The sequence below is a fragment of the Condylostylus longicornis genome, unplaced genomic scaffold, assembly GCF_029603195.1.
Source record: "Condylostylus longicornis isolate FDR11 unplaced genomic scaffold, ASM2960319v2 ptg000004l, whole genome shotgun sequence".
In the NCBI taxonomy this organism is placed as follows: Eukaryota; Metazoa; Arthropoda; class Insecta; order Diptera; family Dolichopodidae; genus Condylostylus; species Condylostylus longicornis.
This window is the reverse complement of record NW_026577973.1, coordinates 11,645,804-11,664,835: the sequence shown is the minus strand read 5'-3', so window position 1 is coordinate 11,664,835 and position 19,032 is coordinate 11,645,804. Positions and strand designations below refer to the sequence as shown.

The window sequence follows — 19,032 nt, the reverse complement described above, 5'->3', positions numbered from 1 at the left end:
GGTATTCACTCAGTTTGTACCGAAACTTTATAATGCGCCATTTAATATTTTTATTGCCATGAACAAATAATAGATAGGTATTTGTATAAAACGCTAAAAACAATTAAATTAAATTTCTAGTCCAAACTTCGCCGGTTACTGTGCGGTATTTTCATAAGTGTGTGTACACTAATTCATATTATACTTCGATCCGCCATCGATTACTTGATTTGAAATTTCAATCTGCATACATATATACTGAACAGATTGAAGTAATATTACTTGAAATCGACTTAAGTTTACATTTAAACTACATTTCAATACACGTATATATGTGCATATGCAGTCGGTTTTTAAGTCAAGTAGCGTTTATATGAACTCGAAATTCACCTGAAGTTGGCGTCAAGAGAGACAATTTTGTTTTTGAAATCCGCATACCGCCTCCATGTAAGCTCATCACTAAAATCTTAAAATTACGTAAACGTCAATATTACTCACGAATCACGATTTCATTAAAATTACATTATTATACAATTCTCAAATACGATCTTTCGATTAACATATACCTATCTGGTAGACATACATACATATGAATGAAAATCTCATTTACTCTTTAATCATGTTTTTATTTACTTTTCATTTAAAAATTTTATGATTCTACAAATAATATTTATACATATCTCTATGTACATACAATAATAACAACAGCAACAGCAACAAATATTCAAATAAATTTTTATGTAATATTGGCACTTTTAAAACAAAAAGAAAAAAAAATATTAAAAAATAATTCAATATTTTTTTCTCTCTTTTTTTCTTATTGTTTTAATTTTATTTAATTTTTTTTATTATTATTTTGCTTTTAATTATTTTTTTAGAGAAACAAGTTTCCCTTTATAAACGATCTCCGAGCGATTTTAATTTTATAATCACTAAAGTTAAGCAAACTGAGAATATCGTATTTTTTTTCTTGAATATTTTTGTTAAGCTACACTCTAAGCTTTGAAGAAATAAAAATCAAAACACAATCATCTTATCAGTTTTATTTGGAGAACGTTACAATAATGAAGTCAACTTTTGTGATTTTTATTTTAATAAATTTATTTTTATTGACTTTCACTAAAAGCATTGCTGAAGGTATTAAATAATTAATTTTATTGATATTTAAAATTAAAATTTATTTAATCGAATCTCAAAAATTAATTCTATTTTTTTAATAATTAATAATTTTAGAAGATGACAATGCTAAATATTGTAAAGTAAAAGAACATAGAAATGTAAAAGTTAAAGCTGGTGAACATTTAGTTCTTCCAGAAAAATGCCAAATAATAAAATGTGATGAACAAGGAGAAAAGTATACAATCGAAAAATCGTAAGTTTTTGTTTTTTAAATATTTTATTTTTATTTTTTTTTATTTGATATTTTCGATCTTTCAAACACATTTTTTGAATAAAAAAAAAAAAATAATAACGTCACATTTATTAATTAATTTTTTTTTTTAGTTTATTTAAAAATTAAAACTTTGCTTTTTAATATTTCTTTAATGATAATGTTTTGCCTTAATTCGCAATTAGTTATACACAGATAATTTGTTGTAGAGTCACTGTAATAAATTGATATGTGAAATAAATGACAAAAATAATAGAAATTGATAAGAGGTGACAATTTGAAATTTAATTTTATAGTCGGTAGATACGTGAGTACATGTAACGTGCATTATTTCAAAAAATATTCTTATGTTTACCAGTACAGGGTACCATTGCACCAACCACTTTTACTTTTTAGTTTTTGTTACAGTAGTTCGTTAAGTTTTTGAGTCTTGGTGCAATAGAATATGTATTTACAAATTTCTTGATTAACTCACTAAAAAAGAGTATAAAATATAATTAGATATAGGGCTCAGATATAAAATATTTCAATAATTGTCACAATATTATAAATATGAGTAAATCATAAACCGTTCTTAAAAATAATGACATACAAAGTATTTTAAAAATTAAAATTTTTAATGAGAATGAAATTTTATACATTAGCCTTGCAATGAAATCTTTTTATTATTTTTCTTCCATTAATTTACAAAAATATAATATGTATGTATGTATATATTAAATTATATTTCAAACCATTTATTACTAACCGTTTAAGTTGGATATTTTTCAAGAAAAAAAAGGCAAATTTTAAAAATTTCCAGTAAATCAACTGTTAATTGTTTTTAAATAACATTGTTTTTACAATATACATACTCACTTAAAAATATACATACATATACATACGTACGTACGTTGTACACATTTTACTTCAAGCAAAATATTAACAGCAGGAAATGTGAATTTAGTTTAAGTTTGAGTTGTTCTTTCACTATTTCCAAAATAATTTTGCGAAAGAAAGTGTTGTGAATGCACAGGGTTGTAAATTGCAAAATTTCATTTTCAAATTAAAATAAAAAATTCAATAATGTAAACCTACATATATTACATATGTATACATACTTGTGTATGTTAAAATATTTTTCGGGCCAGTTTTTTAATCGTTTCTTTTAATCAACGAAATTTTATTAGTTCAATGTCACATATGTACATACTAGGTATACATAATATTATTTTTGTAGAGAAAAAGACGAAATTTAATTTTGAGAAATCGATTAAACTTATCTGTTACGAGTATATGAATGGTATGTAGACAAAAAATAAAAACTGATATATAAAAGAAAAAATTTGTTAGATCTTTTAAGAATATTGTTAAAATTTAAAAAAAAAACTAAGTACAATAATAAAATGCTTATCAAAAATAATAACCTGTACTACTCTTCCTTATTTTATTTGTAAACATGTATTTGTTTACATAATTCCTTTTTATATAATATACTTCCTTATCGAACTTTTTTATTGCGAATTATTAAAAATTAAGAAAATGAAGTATAAATTTTGTTTTTTTTTTTGAAAAATGATCAAAAAAGACTAATTGTGAAATAAAAAAATTATATTATTTTCGTATTTATGTATATACTCATATATATATGCAATTAATTATATCTTGCATAAATATTCATACATAGGTACATAATACATATAACATGGTATGGTTAATACTTACATAATATTGCGTTATAAATTTTAATACTTTTATATTATTTAAACAATAAAAATGATTTCATTTTAATTTTTTTTTTCACATTATTACTTTGAATTTATATTTTCCAAGATTATAATAAAACACTAAAAAAATTTTTATAATAAAATGATGACATCTTGTATGTACTTATGATGAAATTTATTAATAGAAGGTTACAACACATAACATATTTTAAGATGATATTAAAATTTTTTATGAAATTTGTGACGTAAATTAAATAAAGAAATTATAGTATAAAATTTTAAAATTTAAAAGTAGGAACAATTTTTTTACATTAAATAATTTTCTGTTATACATAATTATAAAAACAAAAATTACCCAAAAATACACTTAAATGTTTAAAGTATAAGATTTGTAATTTCGCTTCAGTCTGAACGAGCCAAACTAAAAACCTTTTTTTCATTAACAGAGATAACGTTAGCTTCGCGGCTCGTTATTTTCCTTTGCAATTATTCGGTTTGAGGACTTTTTTGAAAGTTTTAGGTGTAATTTTCAAACCTACTTATTTTATATATTTTACAAACTAGTCCACTTTTATCGAAATTATTGCATTATTGCCTCGTGCATTATTTGCCTCGTTTTTAAGAGCTCCAACTCTGGTTGCGATATTGTAAGAAAAAATTTAAAAAATTGAAATATAGCTTCAATTTCGTCCCCAAAAATTCGTCTGTATTTATTATTTATATAATACTAGCTACATTTATATTTCAAACATCATCAATCAGACCACTCTAAATTTTATTTAGAGTTGCGAAAAATGAACTTTCTAGATTTTATTTCAGACGCTTAATAAATAAATAACTTAATAATATAGATAAAATATTTTTGTTTAATTAATTGTTCAATTATTTATTTGTTTTTTTTAATTAAATTCAACATAATTAATTCTTTTCCAATAAATAAATTAGAAAAAGCTTGAAAATGAAAAATACAAACACGGTTTTATAGAAGAAAATTAATATTAACAAAAATGCAACCAACAAATTATTATGAATTTCAATATTTTGAATATAAATATAATTTGATATAAGACAAAACAAAGCAAATAAGCAATTTAATATTGAATACAGGCACTTGTTTGCTATTCCGTGACTACCGTAATCTTATATTCAAAAAATGTGTTTTTCTGTCTCTTATTTATTTACATGTGTATCTTTATTTATGTATTTATTAAGGCAAAATTTCTACTTTTTCACTAGCAATACTTTATATTGTACACATTATTAATTTAATTAAAAAATACATGAATTAATATTTTTAAAAAAAGTACATGTATGTGATAAAGAAAACTTATTTTCTATTTACATGTACTATATATATATGTATATGTAATTAGAACTTGTATATAACAAATTTTTGGTAAAATGTTTTAAAATTTTTTCAAATTTACATAAGCAATATGAGAAATAAAAGGTGTTGGAAATATATTTTTTTTGAAAAATTAAATTTAATTTAAAAATATATATGTATATGTATATATGCATTATAATTATATAAATTTGTAAACAATATGGGTAATTTGGTACTTAGCACAAGTGATTGTTTAACACAAAGTTTTTCATGATGGAAAATTAATAATTAATTGTATATGAGACTATGTGGAAATGAAATTCTTTAAGAAACTATGAGAGTCTAGAACTATGAAATTCTTATGAAAGTATAAAAGTTGTTAATTATTATTTTCTTTAAAGTGATTAATAAAATATGTAGTGTCTAACTTAAAAATGTTGAATTAACTGATTGTGTAATGTAAAAAATAAATTTGTACTTAACTAATTAAAATTAATCAAAAGAATCGTTTAAGTGTTTGAAACAATCTATTTTATAAATGTATGTGGTTTTAAAGGTGAATATTATTCTAATAAAGGTAAATAACAAACAATATAATTAATTAATGTTAAATAAAATATTACTATATTTACAATTAACAAGTATAAAATACTAACATTAATTTAAGGTTACATTGACATTTTTATGCTAAACTTTTAAAATTTTCATTTTTACTCATTTTATACATTATTCATTTCATTACAAAAATTTTTAATAGAAAATATATTAATATAGATTAATTTCAATAAGATTCAAAATATTACTGGGTTGGAACGTACTCAGCGCAATAACTGTTGTTGTTATACTTATGGCATTAGAACTATAAAATTATAATAGGCCATAGAACACTCATTAAATCGTCTTCACTTTCCAGATTTCGCTTTTCTTCTAGTAGTTTGAAATTAGACATGAAATCGTAAAGCTTTTTGCCATATTCAAAATAAAGTGAAGGAATGTAGCTTCCAACGGTCTAGTCTAGTATATTCTTAATATTATTGTGACAGTTTACACAAAAGCCTGATTTTCCGGACATCCGAACAATAGCATTTTTAAATAGTTTAAAAAAATGCATGCAAACGGAAATGTTGATATCCATTAATACCAATCCATTAATATTAATATAATTAATTGGTTAACAATTTTTTCGGGATAAATAAATATTTTTAGCACTTTTCCAAAAATTTTTTGAAAAAAAAGTGCTTATTAGTTTCACTCTGTCCGTCCGTCCGTCCGTCCGTCCGTCCGTCCGTCTGTCCGTGTGTCTGTTTACAAAACTTCTACATTCTTAAAGATAGAAAGCTGAAATTTCATACGTACATAGATCTTTACTAGAAACTTATTTTTGTAGAACAAAATTTTTACCTATCTCCCCCCCTCTAGAAGTTATACCCCCCCGGAACCCTAAAAATGGCCTTTTTTAACTGTTTGGTGCAATGAAACCATAAGCATTTTTGAAATTTTGTTAACGCAGAAAGGCAGTGGCTTGCTTCCCCTACCGCGGTATACTATAGTTAAACTTTAGAAAAACAAAATGGCCGTTCAAATTTACCGTTATCTAAGGTCTTTTTTTTCCAAATTTTTGATGTCGTTTTTCTTCTAGACCCCAGCTTGTAGAAGCTTTAAATTTTAGGGGCTTTTAGACATTAATAAATAGTTCATTTCATTAGAAGAAAATTTTTTTCCATCTCCACCCCCTCACAAGTTATCGCCTCTTGAAATTTGTAAAATTTGAATTTTTGACACCTTATATTTCCGAAACCGCAAGATTTTACAAATTTCTATAAACACAAAAAGCTAACGGTAAATTCCATGAAATTAAAAAATATAATTATTTTTCTTATCTCACACAATTAACCTTTAAAATCGAGCATTATGTTAACCCCTTTTTATATTAATTTTTGCTTTATTTCAAAGACTGCATATATGCGTCATCCTAAATATATGCAATCCTAGCAATAGTTTTGTATATGAATGAAAATAATTTTAATAGTATGATAGGTATACATAGACTGTATTTAAAAGCAGAATTTTCCCTTGTTGAAGGGAAAAGTGCTATAATACAAACCATTCGTTTGACCCAACTTTATTTAAATAGACGCTTAAGTTATTAACTGTGAGGATATCTGACCTCATTTCACAAGTTGCAAATTGATAACCCAAAAATAGCTAGATATAGAATAAAAGTACCATTGTCACAAAATGAGTTTTCCTCAATAATTTATAAAAAAAGTCTTTTTCTAGTTATTTATTGTATTGGGACCAAAAACATTTTTAAATTCTGCAAATGTAAAAGAGTAATGCTTGACTTCTTCTACTGTAATATTAGTTCTACAAAAACAAAAAGGTCACGGTTAATACTATGCCACCTTAAAATGGAATTAACTATCTTAACGCAAATACTTTATCCTAAATGTATGCAATAATTTGATATATTTCTATGATTTTCGCTTTATCACGGCAGTATTTTACAAACCACTGCTTTTATCCGAATTTATTTTATAATATTATAATTGCAACCCACACATCTTAAATACATTTTGTTTCTGCTAATTGATCGACGTTGCAGTTATCGCAATATTAATACGATTTATGTATGCAAACTTATGTGCTTAATAAAAAGTGTTTAATTTAGAATAAAATAATTTAATAACGTTAATTTACTTTATAAATTTGTGAAATGATTTTTAATTTTTTGAAAATTCAACGTTTTGCTGTGGAATATTACAAAAAAGGTTTGTTTTATTGTTTTTAAATTTTGTGTATACCCGTATTTTATAATGTGAATTAATATATTTTTGTTATAATTTTTAATTGAATGTTAATTTTCGATGAAAATTTTTATATTTTCTTAATTTCATAAAAAAGAAAATTTTCCCTCACATTTATTTTTTCCATTTATTTTTTGTGGCATGTTGCTTGAACGTCAAAACAAATTTACAACATCTAGTGATAATTGCACTAGGGCAGCATCAAGAAGGTAATACAATTTTTTTTCTAATTAAATTTCAATATATTTGCAACATCATTTTATTGTGTATTAATTTTTTCAATAATTTTTTTCTAAAGAAAGTTAAATTACAATAAAATAATTACTTTAACATTGTACAATAAAGAAAATAAGAGTTTATAAGTTCTAAAAGTAAAATTAATATTCTCCTTATTTTTTTGAAAACAAATTCGTATTCTATACTCGATTTATATATATATATATCGTAATTCTTTTACAGTAACATTGAAATAGAAAATCGTGCTGCACAACTTCTTATTGCAGATACTAAAAAAGATATTTGATTTGATGAGAAACTTTTGATTTAATGCTGACTACCGAATGGCACAATCCCACCATTTTAGAAAACTGATTTAAAAAATGAATTTGTTACTAAATATTCACGTATGTATGTGTATGTATAAAATAAATATATTTCAAATGTACAAATAAAAGAAGTACAAAGCAATATTTTCCCATACTTTAATCAAAATTTTAATTTTTTAATTTAATGTTATGAATCAAGGATAGTTGGAAGTTATTTCGTCTTTTTTTTGTGATTAATTTGTACTGTCTCAAGAATCACAATTAAGTGTTTGGTTTTTACCGATTTAAAATAGTGAGTGAATTTGATCCGCAAAATAATACAAATAAACTGATAAGTTGCTCATTAATCAAACATAAATATTGATTTATCTCGAATATCGATGGGCTTTCTAGCGTTTAAACCTGCAAAAAAAAAATTATCATAAATTGGAAGCGTTTTTGGTATAATCAATAAAATATTAAATTCTGGTTGAGACGCATGCTCATCATAAAACGGATCAAGAAAAATTAAAGAACTTAATTGGATTTCACTACGTTGGAGTTAAAGAAACATCAAAGTTTATTAAATTAAAGCCAGAGTTTTTCTGTCTTGAAAGTCTTGAAGTCGACATTTACAAATGCCATATACTAGAACAAAGGCATTCGCTTTATTAAAAATTAAAACTGGTGATTGGTAACACTGCATGTTTAATCTTCTTCTTCCAAACCTGAAATGAAAAATTATACTTTCAATTTTTTCTTTGAAAAACTTCTTCAGACCAAAACTGAAACTAATGAAAACAATTTGTTTTAATTATTTTATTTTAGTCAATGTGAAGGTAAACTAGTATCAAATTTGACCGAGACCAGCCCCGTTTTCCACGTGTAATATAATTTTTTTTTTGTCCTTTTTAATAATTTCGATCTCTTTATTTTTGAAATATTTTGAAATTTATTAAAATTTTAGAATTCCTTTGGCAAGGTCAATTAAGGTTAGACAGTCTAAAGAAAAACTTCGACAGCCGAAAGAAAAAGCAGAGATCAGATTAATTAAGGAAAAGCCGGTCAAAAGCCCAAAAGATTTATGTGCATAAAAATTGAATAAGTATTAGAATGGTTGTGCCATATGAACAACCATAGCCATATTATGTATATACTCGTATTTAAATATAATAAGTTATATATGATAAAAAACACTTTTTGAATAAATAAAAATTATTAAAATTTTTCTGTTTTATTTCAATTGAAAATATGATTTATGAGAAATTTTGGAACTTATGCTAATAATTTTCTCTTAGGTCAAAAATGGGTAATACTTTTGTTGCGGACTAGATGCCAAATCTCAAATAAAAATTTCGTGAAAATTGGTTTGAACCTGTAACTTGGAAACCCTTGAGATTTGGTACCTAATCCGGAACAAAAGTTTAATCGATTCTCGACCCTGTAACTATAATGATATATGTTGTATGTCCTGTATAAAAATTAGAAATCTCTAATGGACGCTAAAATTTATAATGAGTATAATCATAGGAAAATTTTATTATTTTCTCAATTACAAGGAGTGAAATATTTTTAGAAACAAAAACTCTTCCTTTGTTATAGGAAGTATAAAATATAGATAAACTGAATCAACCTGTGACATAATACTGGTAACTTTTACCTTTTAAATACTGCAATGTGATATCAAAAATGAGTATTGCCATAATATTCGATGTATGATGATAACGATGTAACAGGGAGTTTATTGAAAAAATTGACATAAACCCCTTAAAAACACACTATAAAAGAATAGACTGAAGTTTATCTCATTACATTGTTATGAAGTTTCTCTCCAAGAAACACTTAAATTCTCATATGACAGAAGACTTCCAATATATGACACGAATATAACAAAAATTCGATGTATAATAAAAAGAATCTGATGTGATCAGCACTTAACCGACCGCAATGTGTATTGACTAGTTAAGTGAAAGTGTTACGGAATATTATAAAAATGTCTGTTAAATACTTCTTTCCAATTTTTAGGGCATTAGTAGGCTTATAGTTAACATACCTAGAAAAATGTAAATTTTGCTCTTAGTAGAGTTTCGCTTTGTGCTACTCGAATTCCCTGAAATGCTCGCCTGTTAGTTTCATTAATAACCAGAACTCGAATATCCAAATTCAAGAAATTCCATTAATTCGTTCCGCAGATATCGTAAAAAATGTAAAATCGACTCTCAGATCAGTTTCTGAGCCCTGTTTTTTACAAAAAAAATTTATATGTTCACTGTTTTAATACGAAGAATTTAAATATTAAATTTCAATGAAATCGCTTGATTATTTCTCTTTATATGCTCACAAATGTATATTTAGTCCGCAGTAAACGTCTAGTTGCTGAAGCCTGACTTCTTCCAAAAGTTAGGAGGTTTCGCGAACGGTTGAGCAAAGCTTATATATGAAATTTCAAGTATAAATTTGTTGAATATTTTTTTTATAATGATCAAAAATCTAAAACAGGACGATTAAAAAGTGCAGTTTCCGAGGCCTGATATATCCCAAAAGTTGATCAATCCGTGCCATAGTTGAAATAAACTTACATAAAATTTCATTCAAATCGGTTTAGCCGAACTTGAGATACGCGCGTGCACACACAGATCGACAGACCGACAGGTTGCTAAAAATAGTTTATTTGCACTTCCCTACCATGGAGGCACTTCTCCATGTTCCCACCGAAATCTCGATATGCAAAATTTATTGCCATCACATAATCTACCTATTGTATACGTAATAACGGTCGGTAAAAAATAATTGTAATATAACAAAAATTTTTAGGCTGCCTTTAAAATTTTTAAGTTGTTATAAACCGACTCATTTATCAAAAATTCATATATTTTGGTCTTTATAGTTTTCTTTATGTGATCAAACCATTTTTGAAATTGCATGACAGGACAGCTTCTATAAAGAGCGTATTATCTGAGTTCTTTATATTAAATTTCAATACTGTAGACTTAGTAGCTCCCCAGCTATGATCAAATAATTTTAAAAGTTGTATGACAGCCGTTGTAAGAACTTATAAAACCATAATCAAATTTTGTCGAATTATTGAACACCAAAAGCCGTTTTTCCAATTATGAGCTGAATTCTCACTTTGTAGGCATACCGTAATTGAATCTTTGAAAATTTCTACACCGCGTTTAAAAACGCTTATTATTCTACTCTAGATATTTTTCTCCAAAGAAAATGTCAAACAATGTATTGATCTTTTTTAGTATGTCAGATGTCAGAAACTGGTTGCCTTTATCACAGGTCAATTTACTTGAAATTTAATATTTCAATTCTGGTTATTAAAACAATATAATATGTACTTGCAAATTTTTCGAAAATGGGCTTGAAAACAAAATTATCACTTGGCGGCTTTTGCAGTTTTCACCAGAAAATCGGGTAATAGTAAGTGAACCTTGCTCAGAATGAAATTACATTATTCTACGTATATTAAATAAAAGGCTACGTATTTACTTTCATAGAACTTAAAATAGGTATTTACACATTTTTGTTTTTCAAGATATTTTTAAAATCTTATGCGACACTTTAACATTGCAATCGGTTATAATGTTCACATTTGATTTTGGAACGTTCTTAGATGCAAACAATACAATATATACGTGAAAATTGAAGTTTGTTATATTTCAAGTAAAGTCAAACTTCTTGTTAAACTGGAACAACTTTTATTCGGGACCGCTAATTAATTTATTATAAATTTTTCATACTACATAACCTGAAAGCATAGTTGACTTACTTTTTAATACGCAATTAACATTGCAATTAACTCCAAATAATTTTACTTATTTTATAATAAATGTTTTTAGACTTATAGCATCCTTGCACTCAATCCTTCCACTATTACTTTTTAGCACAGTAGGTTCTTTATATTAAAAAATTCGTAATGAGATCGAAACAATATTTTTGTTTTTTGAAGACTTGTGTTCATGTAGATTAATTATTCAAAACCCTATTATAACGGGGAATGTAATAATCAAAGTTTACATCTACCTTCTTTGGTGAAGGTGCAATTATCGAAATCAATTAAGTAAAAGCACTTAAAACAAATATATTTAATTTATTGGGAATGATATTTAGTAAAGGTTTTTGAAAGTATTTGAGTTATTTTTATGGTGAAGGAGAGTATAATTTAAGGTTAGAATAAAATTATTGTCATATACAATTTACCAATATATGAAAAATTTTAGTTGTGATATTTGCCCTGAAGAGTTCTCAGAAGAAACAAATTTTACGGAATGTTGTCTTTTTGATAACTGTACAATATTGCCAGAACTGTAAGTATCATAAATTTTTTTACAGTATTCAAATATTAATCAATTTATTTGTTTTTATTTTTAAGCATGTTTCGTGCCCCTCATTTTGCACGATCTGATTATAAGAAAGATATTTAATCTAACGGGATGAGAAATACTTGTTTTAATTTGTTTTTAAGTTTCATATAATATTAACAATAAAGTTTTACTTAATCAAATTTATGAATTTTTATTTTAAACATGCTTCAAAGACAATTAAGGTGATTAAAGTGATTATGAGTTACACTTTCGATTCACCTCTACTATTCCTGTTAAGAACATCTATTATAAACAACTAAAGCACTGTTTCATCAACGATTTTGAAATTTTCCGAATTATTTAAGAAAGCGTAACCTGAATTTGAAATACAATAAGATTTTTTAATTTAATTTAAAAATTTATATTTAAGCTAAACTCAGCAGTTTTTATAAGTTACCATTGCAAATTTTTACCAATTACCATAATGTTTTCTTACAAGTACCACCAGTTTCTTAAGGAAAGTAAATAAAAAATCATACTATGCTTTTCTATAACTTCTTATATCTGCTATCTCTTTTTCTCAAATGACATTATGAAAATATAATCAAAATATAATTTTGATTTGTTTCAGTAAATTGAATATCTGCGCAATAAATACCAACACACTTATCCGAAGGTAAAATGACAAATAATTTAATAATTTAATTTTATATATTATTTAAATTAAAACTATTCAAATTTCAGCACCACTGCAAGACCACCACAAGAAATTCATCTATTGATACGCGACTATGCAAAGGATGTTTAAGTCTTATGCATATGCAAAGGTCAAGGAAATGTTGCGATATTAATTGTATATGAAGATATTTTGAATAAAAATAAGCTTTATTTCGAATCAATAGTAATATTTTTTTAAATTTGGGGTTCGACTCTTTCTTTTTTCTACAGACAATATGTAATTGTTTGAAATTAAATTTGTTAATACTGTCTGCATTAATGATTGGGCCAGAACCAATTTGAAAATCTTTTCAGTATTGTCTAGCCTTAAACCTAATAGTGTAACGTGAAACATATAATGGAATATGTGAATGCGGAATATATTAAATTTTTAACACAAAAATTCATTATATGAAATATGTATAACATAAATTTAAGCCGAATTCATATAATTATCAACTTCATTAACATTATTGATCATTTTTTTTTATCAGTTCAAGCTGCCTTAACACATAGTTTTCATACACCCAATAAAAAAAATTCCCTCATGTTGACAGGCATTGTAAATTCTCATCACAATTTAGTAATAGCTTGTCAGTTTGTCTACATATACATTAATGTAAGTGCATATATCATTAATTAAAAAAACATTTTCACCTATACAAGTTTAATTAATTTATAAAAAATTTCCTACAATGAAAATTTTTTATTTCTAATGTTTCGTATATATGTATGTATATCATTCGCGAATCTATGTCTACAAAAATTATTTGTGGTTACTATTAATTTGGAAGTACGTTTGTAACGCCAACATTTATTCTTACTCATTTCTGTGAACATCATTAATTGTAAATGTAAAATTTTTATTAAAAACATTCTAAAACGCTTTTTCTTTCAAAACTTAACTGCTTTTAAGAATCTATGAATTAAAATCATTGAAATTTTATTAAATTACTCAATATTTTTTTCCAGCAATTGTATTCAGGAGTTTTCTCTACAACTTCCAATTGCGAATGCATCAGCAGATATCTGAAAATTTTTTATAAAAATAAAATTTACTTATAGTGATTTCGCTTATTAAATTCAAGGATTCCATATTCGTTATCAAAATAAGGCAGAGATCTCTCAACACGAAATTCAATAACGGAAAAAAAAATATTTATATTGTTATTATTAATTAAAAACCCTTTTATTTCTCAAAATTTTGAGATTCCTTATCTCTAACTCATTAACGTTGATCGAATCATAAACTCAAGAAAATGAATTTAAAAAATTCAAAAAACATTTTCAAATAAAAATCAATTGAATTTTTCAAAAAGAGGAACTTATTTTTTATTTCAATTCTACCAGTATCCTGTCCCTTGTTATACTTAAATTATAAATTTTTTTAGAAATAATCAGAGTAACCAATACAATGCACATTTTAGTTTCCAAAATTTTATAAGCTACGAGTATATTTCACTTTTACATGAATTTAACCTCGTTCACGCCATAAGAAGACAGTTCGTATTTCAATGTCCGCGCTTGATACATTTTGGCAAAAAGGTAATATAACAAATTTTTAATTTAATATAAAATATAAATAGCTACAGTTACAGCTAAATACGTTGCAGTTTTAGTTAAAAGCATTACCCAAAGTTTTATAAGTTATAATATAAATCACAGTTATAACTAAAATGGGGTAACTTCTTGTTTTCACCCAGTATGTTTGATACTAAAAAAATTAATAGTTTTAAGAATGTTGTTAGAAAACATTAAGGAACTCATACATATCGCACCTTGAGAATAATACCGGACCATCTCTTAATTTATAGGTTCAAATAAATTGAGTTCAAACATACGCTATTTTCATATGCGAAATTAAAGACCGATTGTTATGTACTATTTATATAATATATAAGTTATATACTATAAGTATTGTTTTTAAAGTTATGTAGAATAAACACAATAAAACATAAAAAATATAATTTTTAAGCACATGAAAGACTGCAATATTTTGAATTACTATGTTTTAAATCTCAATTTTTTTTTCATAAAATTGGTATAAATCGAAGTGTTGCTGAAACTGATTTGAGTAAACAGTGTACTATTTCCGTATGTCGCGGTATTAAATTAAAACATTTTCCGAGTTTAAGTGTACAATTTCACCTAATATCGTGATATTGAATTTAACAAAAAATCTATTCTAAAAATAGGCCGAAAACTTAACTCAGAAAATTTTAAATAAAAGCGGCAATTTTTGATATAAACGGTTACTTGATTTGAGGCAAAATACAGAGAATTATTTTGCGCTTTCAAATACATGCCAAGTTAAAAAATTAACAATTTTGAGATGTTGTATGGCATTATTCTCAAGGTGCGATATGTATTTCATGCAAAATTGAACTTAAGAGTACTAATAAATAAAAAATTTAATGTTAATCTTTAATGTTGGTACAGTTTACAGGTCGTTACTATAATAAAATTGGGTTTTATAAATATTAGAAGAACTTGAGTCAAACAGTTTTGAGGCAAGCAAGCAATATGTTTTCAGCATAAACTTGTTACAATTTTAAGCAAGTATTTTATGTTTTGTGAACATTTACTTACCTACATATTAAAGAATGTATTAATAATAAAAATTCAAGAGAAATTGAGGGCTTGTAATAGTTCGTAAACTAACATATTTTGTGCATTAAAAACATATTGTTAAGTAAGAAAAAACAATAAATTGCATGTTTTGAACCTATTAAAGGCTAAGTTAAATACCTGAATGAAATATATAACACATTCTTATTTAATACTGATCAACTCTAACACATTTCAAATTTATGAATATCATATTTTAGTTGTGACACTTGCCCCGAAAAGTTTTCACTCAAAATATATTTAAATGAATGCTGTGTTAATGAAAACTGTACAACAGTACCAAAATCGTGAGTTTAACATCAGAATACAAAATTTTATTTAAAAATCTTTTTACCCACACCTTTTTTTATTTCAGATATAATTTTATGCGTATGCACTTATCACGATCTGATTTCAAAAAGGACATATAATCTTATGCTTTTACTGATGAATATGGTTATATAAATTTGGATTTTCTTTAATTTCATTGATTCAATAAATTTTATTCAATATATAAGCGTAAAAATAATTTGTTGTAGATTTTTATTTAAATGTGAATTTGAATGGCTTAAAAAGGGAGTAATTTACAATGTCGTTAAGGTAATGTACTAATTAAGGTTGTCACAAATACGATTGTATATATCAAAAACCGTATTTTAAATTAGGAAACAGTGAAATCTGAGAATGTTTTTACCCAAAACATAAAATATGAATAACCTATTTTAAACTAAAATCCTGAAATTGTTAATTTACTAGCATTTAAAAACCAATTCAATTCAGTGACTTGTACTGATCCTTAGTTTAGTATTAGTTTTAGCAGAATTTGAAAAAAAAAAGTGTTTGAAAGCAACATTTTATAAAAATTATTATCTTATAAAAGCAAAATATTTTTTTCATACGCCAATCAAAAAAAAAATTCAATGAACAGTGTTTAATCTCACTTTAATTAAAATATTACGTTTTCTTTTTTTTTTAGATTTCCAAATTGTATAGACTTGCTTTCAGAACATGAAATAACACAATTACCAGATTTCTCATACGAAAAGGTTCAATTTCCAATTCCTGAACTAAAAGACAATCCGTATTAATATGACAACTCAAACAAAATATATACATATAAATACTCTTATTTGTTTTTTTTTTTAGAGAAAGACGATATCACGCACCTACATTGCCAATAGCGTCTTATAAAAAAGACATTTAATCAACAAAGAAGAGTTTTGAGACATAAGAAATATTTTATACTTTCATCAATATGAGACCCAATAAAATATAATAAAAATATTTAAGATCTTATAATATTTTATTTATTTAGTTTTTAGTTATTTAAAAAATTCTAAATTTTCTAGATATAATTTGACGTTATGTAGGTATTTCAAAATTAAGAATAAAATTTGTTTTTCCAAAATTTAATACGTAATAAAGCTTTCAAATCGAATTCATAATGTTTATGTTTTCAGATCATCAGAATGTGATGACAACACTCTTGGACAAACATATCCGATCCCTACAACTGAGTAACAAAATATTAAACATTTTTGTTTAATTTAAATTAAATTTATTTTTTACTTTTTAGAAAACCTCGAGTTGAAGAAGCAATGCAAATGCAAATTGTCGTCTACAAAAAAGATATTTAGAGATCGGCAGTCACAAAATTAAAATTTGTATAATTGAACATTTAATTACAAAAATTCAATTTTCTAAAATAAAAAATTTATAATTATAAAACATAACCTTTCTTAAACTCTTTTCTCCGATATTAAATTTTTTTAACATTCAAGGAAACAATAAGTATAGATTTGATGGGAATTTGAAAATTTCCTTTAAATATTTGTTGCAATTTTGTGAAAGTTAGTAAGAGAAGCCTTTTAATCTGTAAGCCAAGAAAAATGTAAATTTGTTTTTTATTTGAGATTCATTTTCCGCGACCCGAGTTATAGAGTTTTTAGTTTTCGTAATAATTTAATCAACAACCAAAGTTCAAATATTAAATATAAAAAAATTCCGTAAAAATACTTTTTACCATATCCTTAGATATGGTAAAAAGTATTATACCGGCCCTGCTGAATTTTCTGATTTTAAACCGTAATATTCCCGGAAAATTTACTGATTCATTTATTTAATAGGAATACAACTAAAGGAAATAGATTAATTACATATCTCTCTGAACATAAAAGAGATGGGGAACCTGCGGCTTCTTTTGGTTTGTTATACCGCCCTGTCTTTCAAAATGAACTTTTAAATAATGATTTCTTTCCGAAATTTTTATAATTTAAATTAAATATTATTAAAGGTGTAAGAGTTATTTCAGCAAAAAATATTTTTGTAAGCTTTTTTATTTCCTTAAAAATCCTTTTAATATTTTCAGGTCACAATTCTGTAGAGGTAGGAAATTACGGCAAAAGACTCTTGACACCAAAGAGCAAAATAAAAATCATACTCATAAAACTGTTAAACCGGAATTGATTCAAAATAAGGAACAGTAAGAATTTTGTTTGGTGTTTTAATTCTAATATTGAATTCGCTAGTAAGAATTATTATGTATGGTGGATTCGCCTAAAAATCTAGCAAATAAGACAGTTTAGTGTTGTGTATTCTGAATTAGTCAAAATTTTTGTGGCATTTTTATTTTTACATAAAATGTCAAAAGTAAGCAAATTTGTCAAATGTCTTTATAAAAAATTTTTATTGCGAAAGTTTATTGTAAAAAGAAAAATGCTACCACTGAGCGGCATATAAATCCACTTAACTCAAAATATTTCGGCAAGTATGCGAATTCGTTACACATAATAAGCCTATTAATTATTTTAAGAAATATATATTTTTTTTCAATATTTTTAAACTTTAAATTAAATTATTAAAGATGTAAAAAATATTTGAGCAAAATATATTTTTCAAACTTTTTTTTCTCTAATACATTTAATATTTTTAGATTATCATGTCGAAGAGCTATGAAATCGCGGCAAAATACTTTTGGGATCAAAGATACAGGTCTCAGAACTAATGGAACAAAGTTAATTGAAAGAAAACCACAGTAAGAATTCTGTTTTGGTGGTTCAATCTTCAATAACTGGTTTTAGTTAATTATTTACGGCGAATTCGCCGAGTAATTTGGCGTAAATAATTAACTAAAACCAGGTTTGGTGGTATTGTATATGGTGAATTCGTCAAATTTTTTTTTCGAATTCAACAAATAGCCTGCTAACTAACAAGTTCAAGAATTTGTCAAAAGTTCCTATACAGAATTTTATTGTGAAAATTTGCTGTGAAAGGAATAAACTATCATTGCGTGGCCTATAAAGAAATTCGTTTTGTAGGCCAAACATAATAAGTCTATTGATTATTTAACCAAATATCTACTTCAGTAATATTTTTGCATTTTCAATTACATTGAATTCTATTTAATATTCTTAGATCACCATGTCGAAGAGCTATGAAATCACGGCAAAATAATTTTGAGATCAAAGAACAAGATATAAGTCTTAAAACGAGTGAACCAAAGTTGATTGAGAAAAAACCACGGTAAGAATTTTTTTAGTGTTTTAATCCTTTATAACTGATTTTTAGGTTTATTATTTACGATGAATTCGCCGAGCAATCTGGTGATTGTGACTGTTAAATATTGTATATGGTGAATTCATTAAGTTTTCTTTCGAATTCAA

The 19,032-nt window shown here is 25.3% G+C and overlaps 1 protein-coding gene across 9 annotated transcripts; it reads left to right on the top strand.

The window, feature by feature from the left end:
• The first annotated feature begins 925 nt into the window (after window positions 1-925).
• Window positions 926-18,956, top strand: LOC129609428 (uncharacterized). Of its 9 annotated transcripts, none has more exons than XR_008697017.1 (5): window positions 926-1,116; window positions 1,213-1,351; window positions 16,831-16,887; window positions 16,947-17,852; window positions 18,303-18,956. XR_008697017.1 is itself a non-coding variant. In XM_055521360.1 (4 exons), the coding sequence occupies exons 1-4, from the start codon at window positions 1,044-1,046 to the stop codon at window positions 17,005-17,007; spliced, it is 330 nt and encodes a 109-aa protein (XP_055377335.1). In that variant the 5' UTR covers window positions 926-1,043; the 3' UTR covers window positions 17,008-18,956. The 9 variants fall into 9 exon arrangements, 7 of the variants coding, with proteins under 7 accessions (XP_055377335.1, XP_055377321.1, XP_055377328.1 ...); XR_008697016.1 differs by having other exon boundaries at window positions 16,947-18,404; window positions 18,785-18,956; XM_055521360.1 differs by having other exon boundaries at window positions 16,947-18,956.
• The last annotated feature ends 76 nt before the right edge of the window (window positions 18,957-19,032 follow it).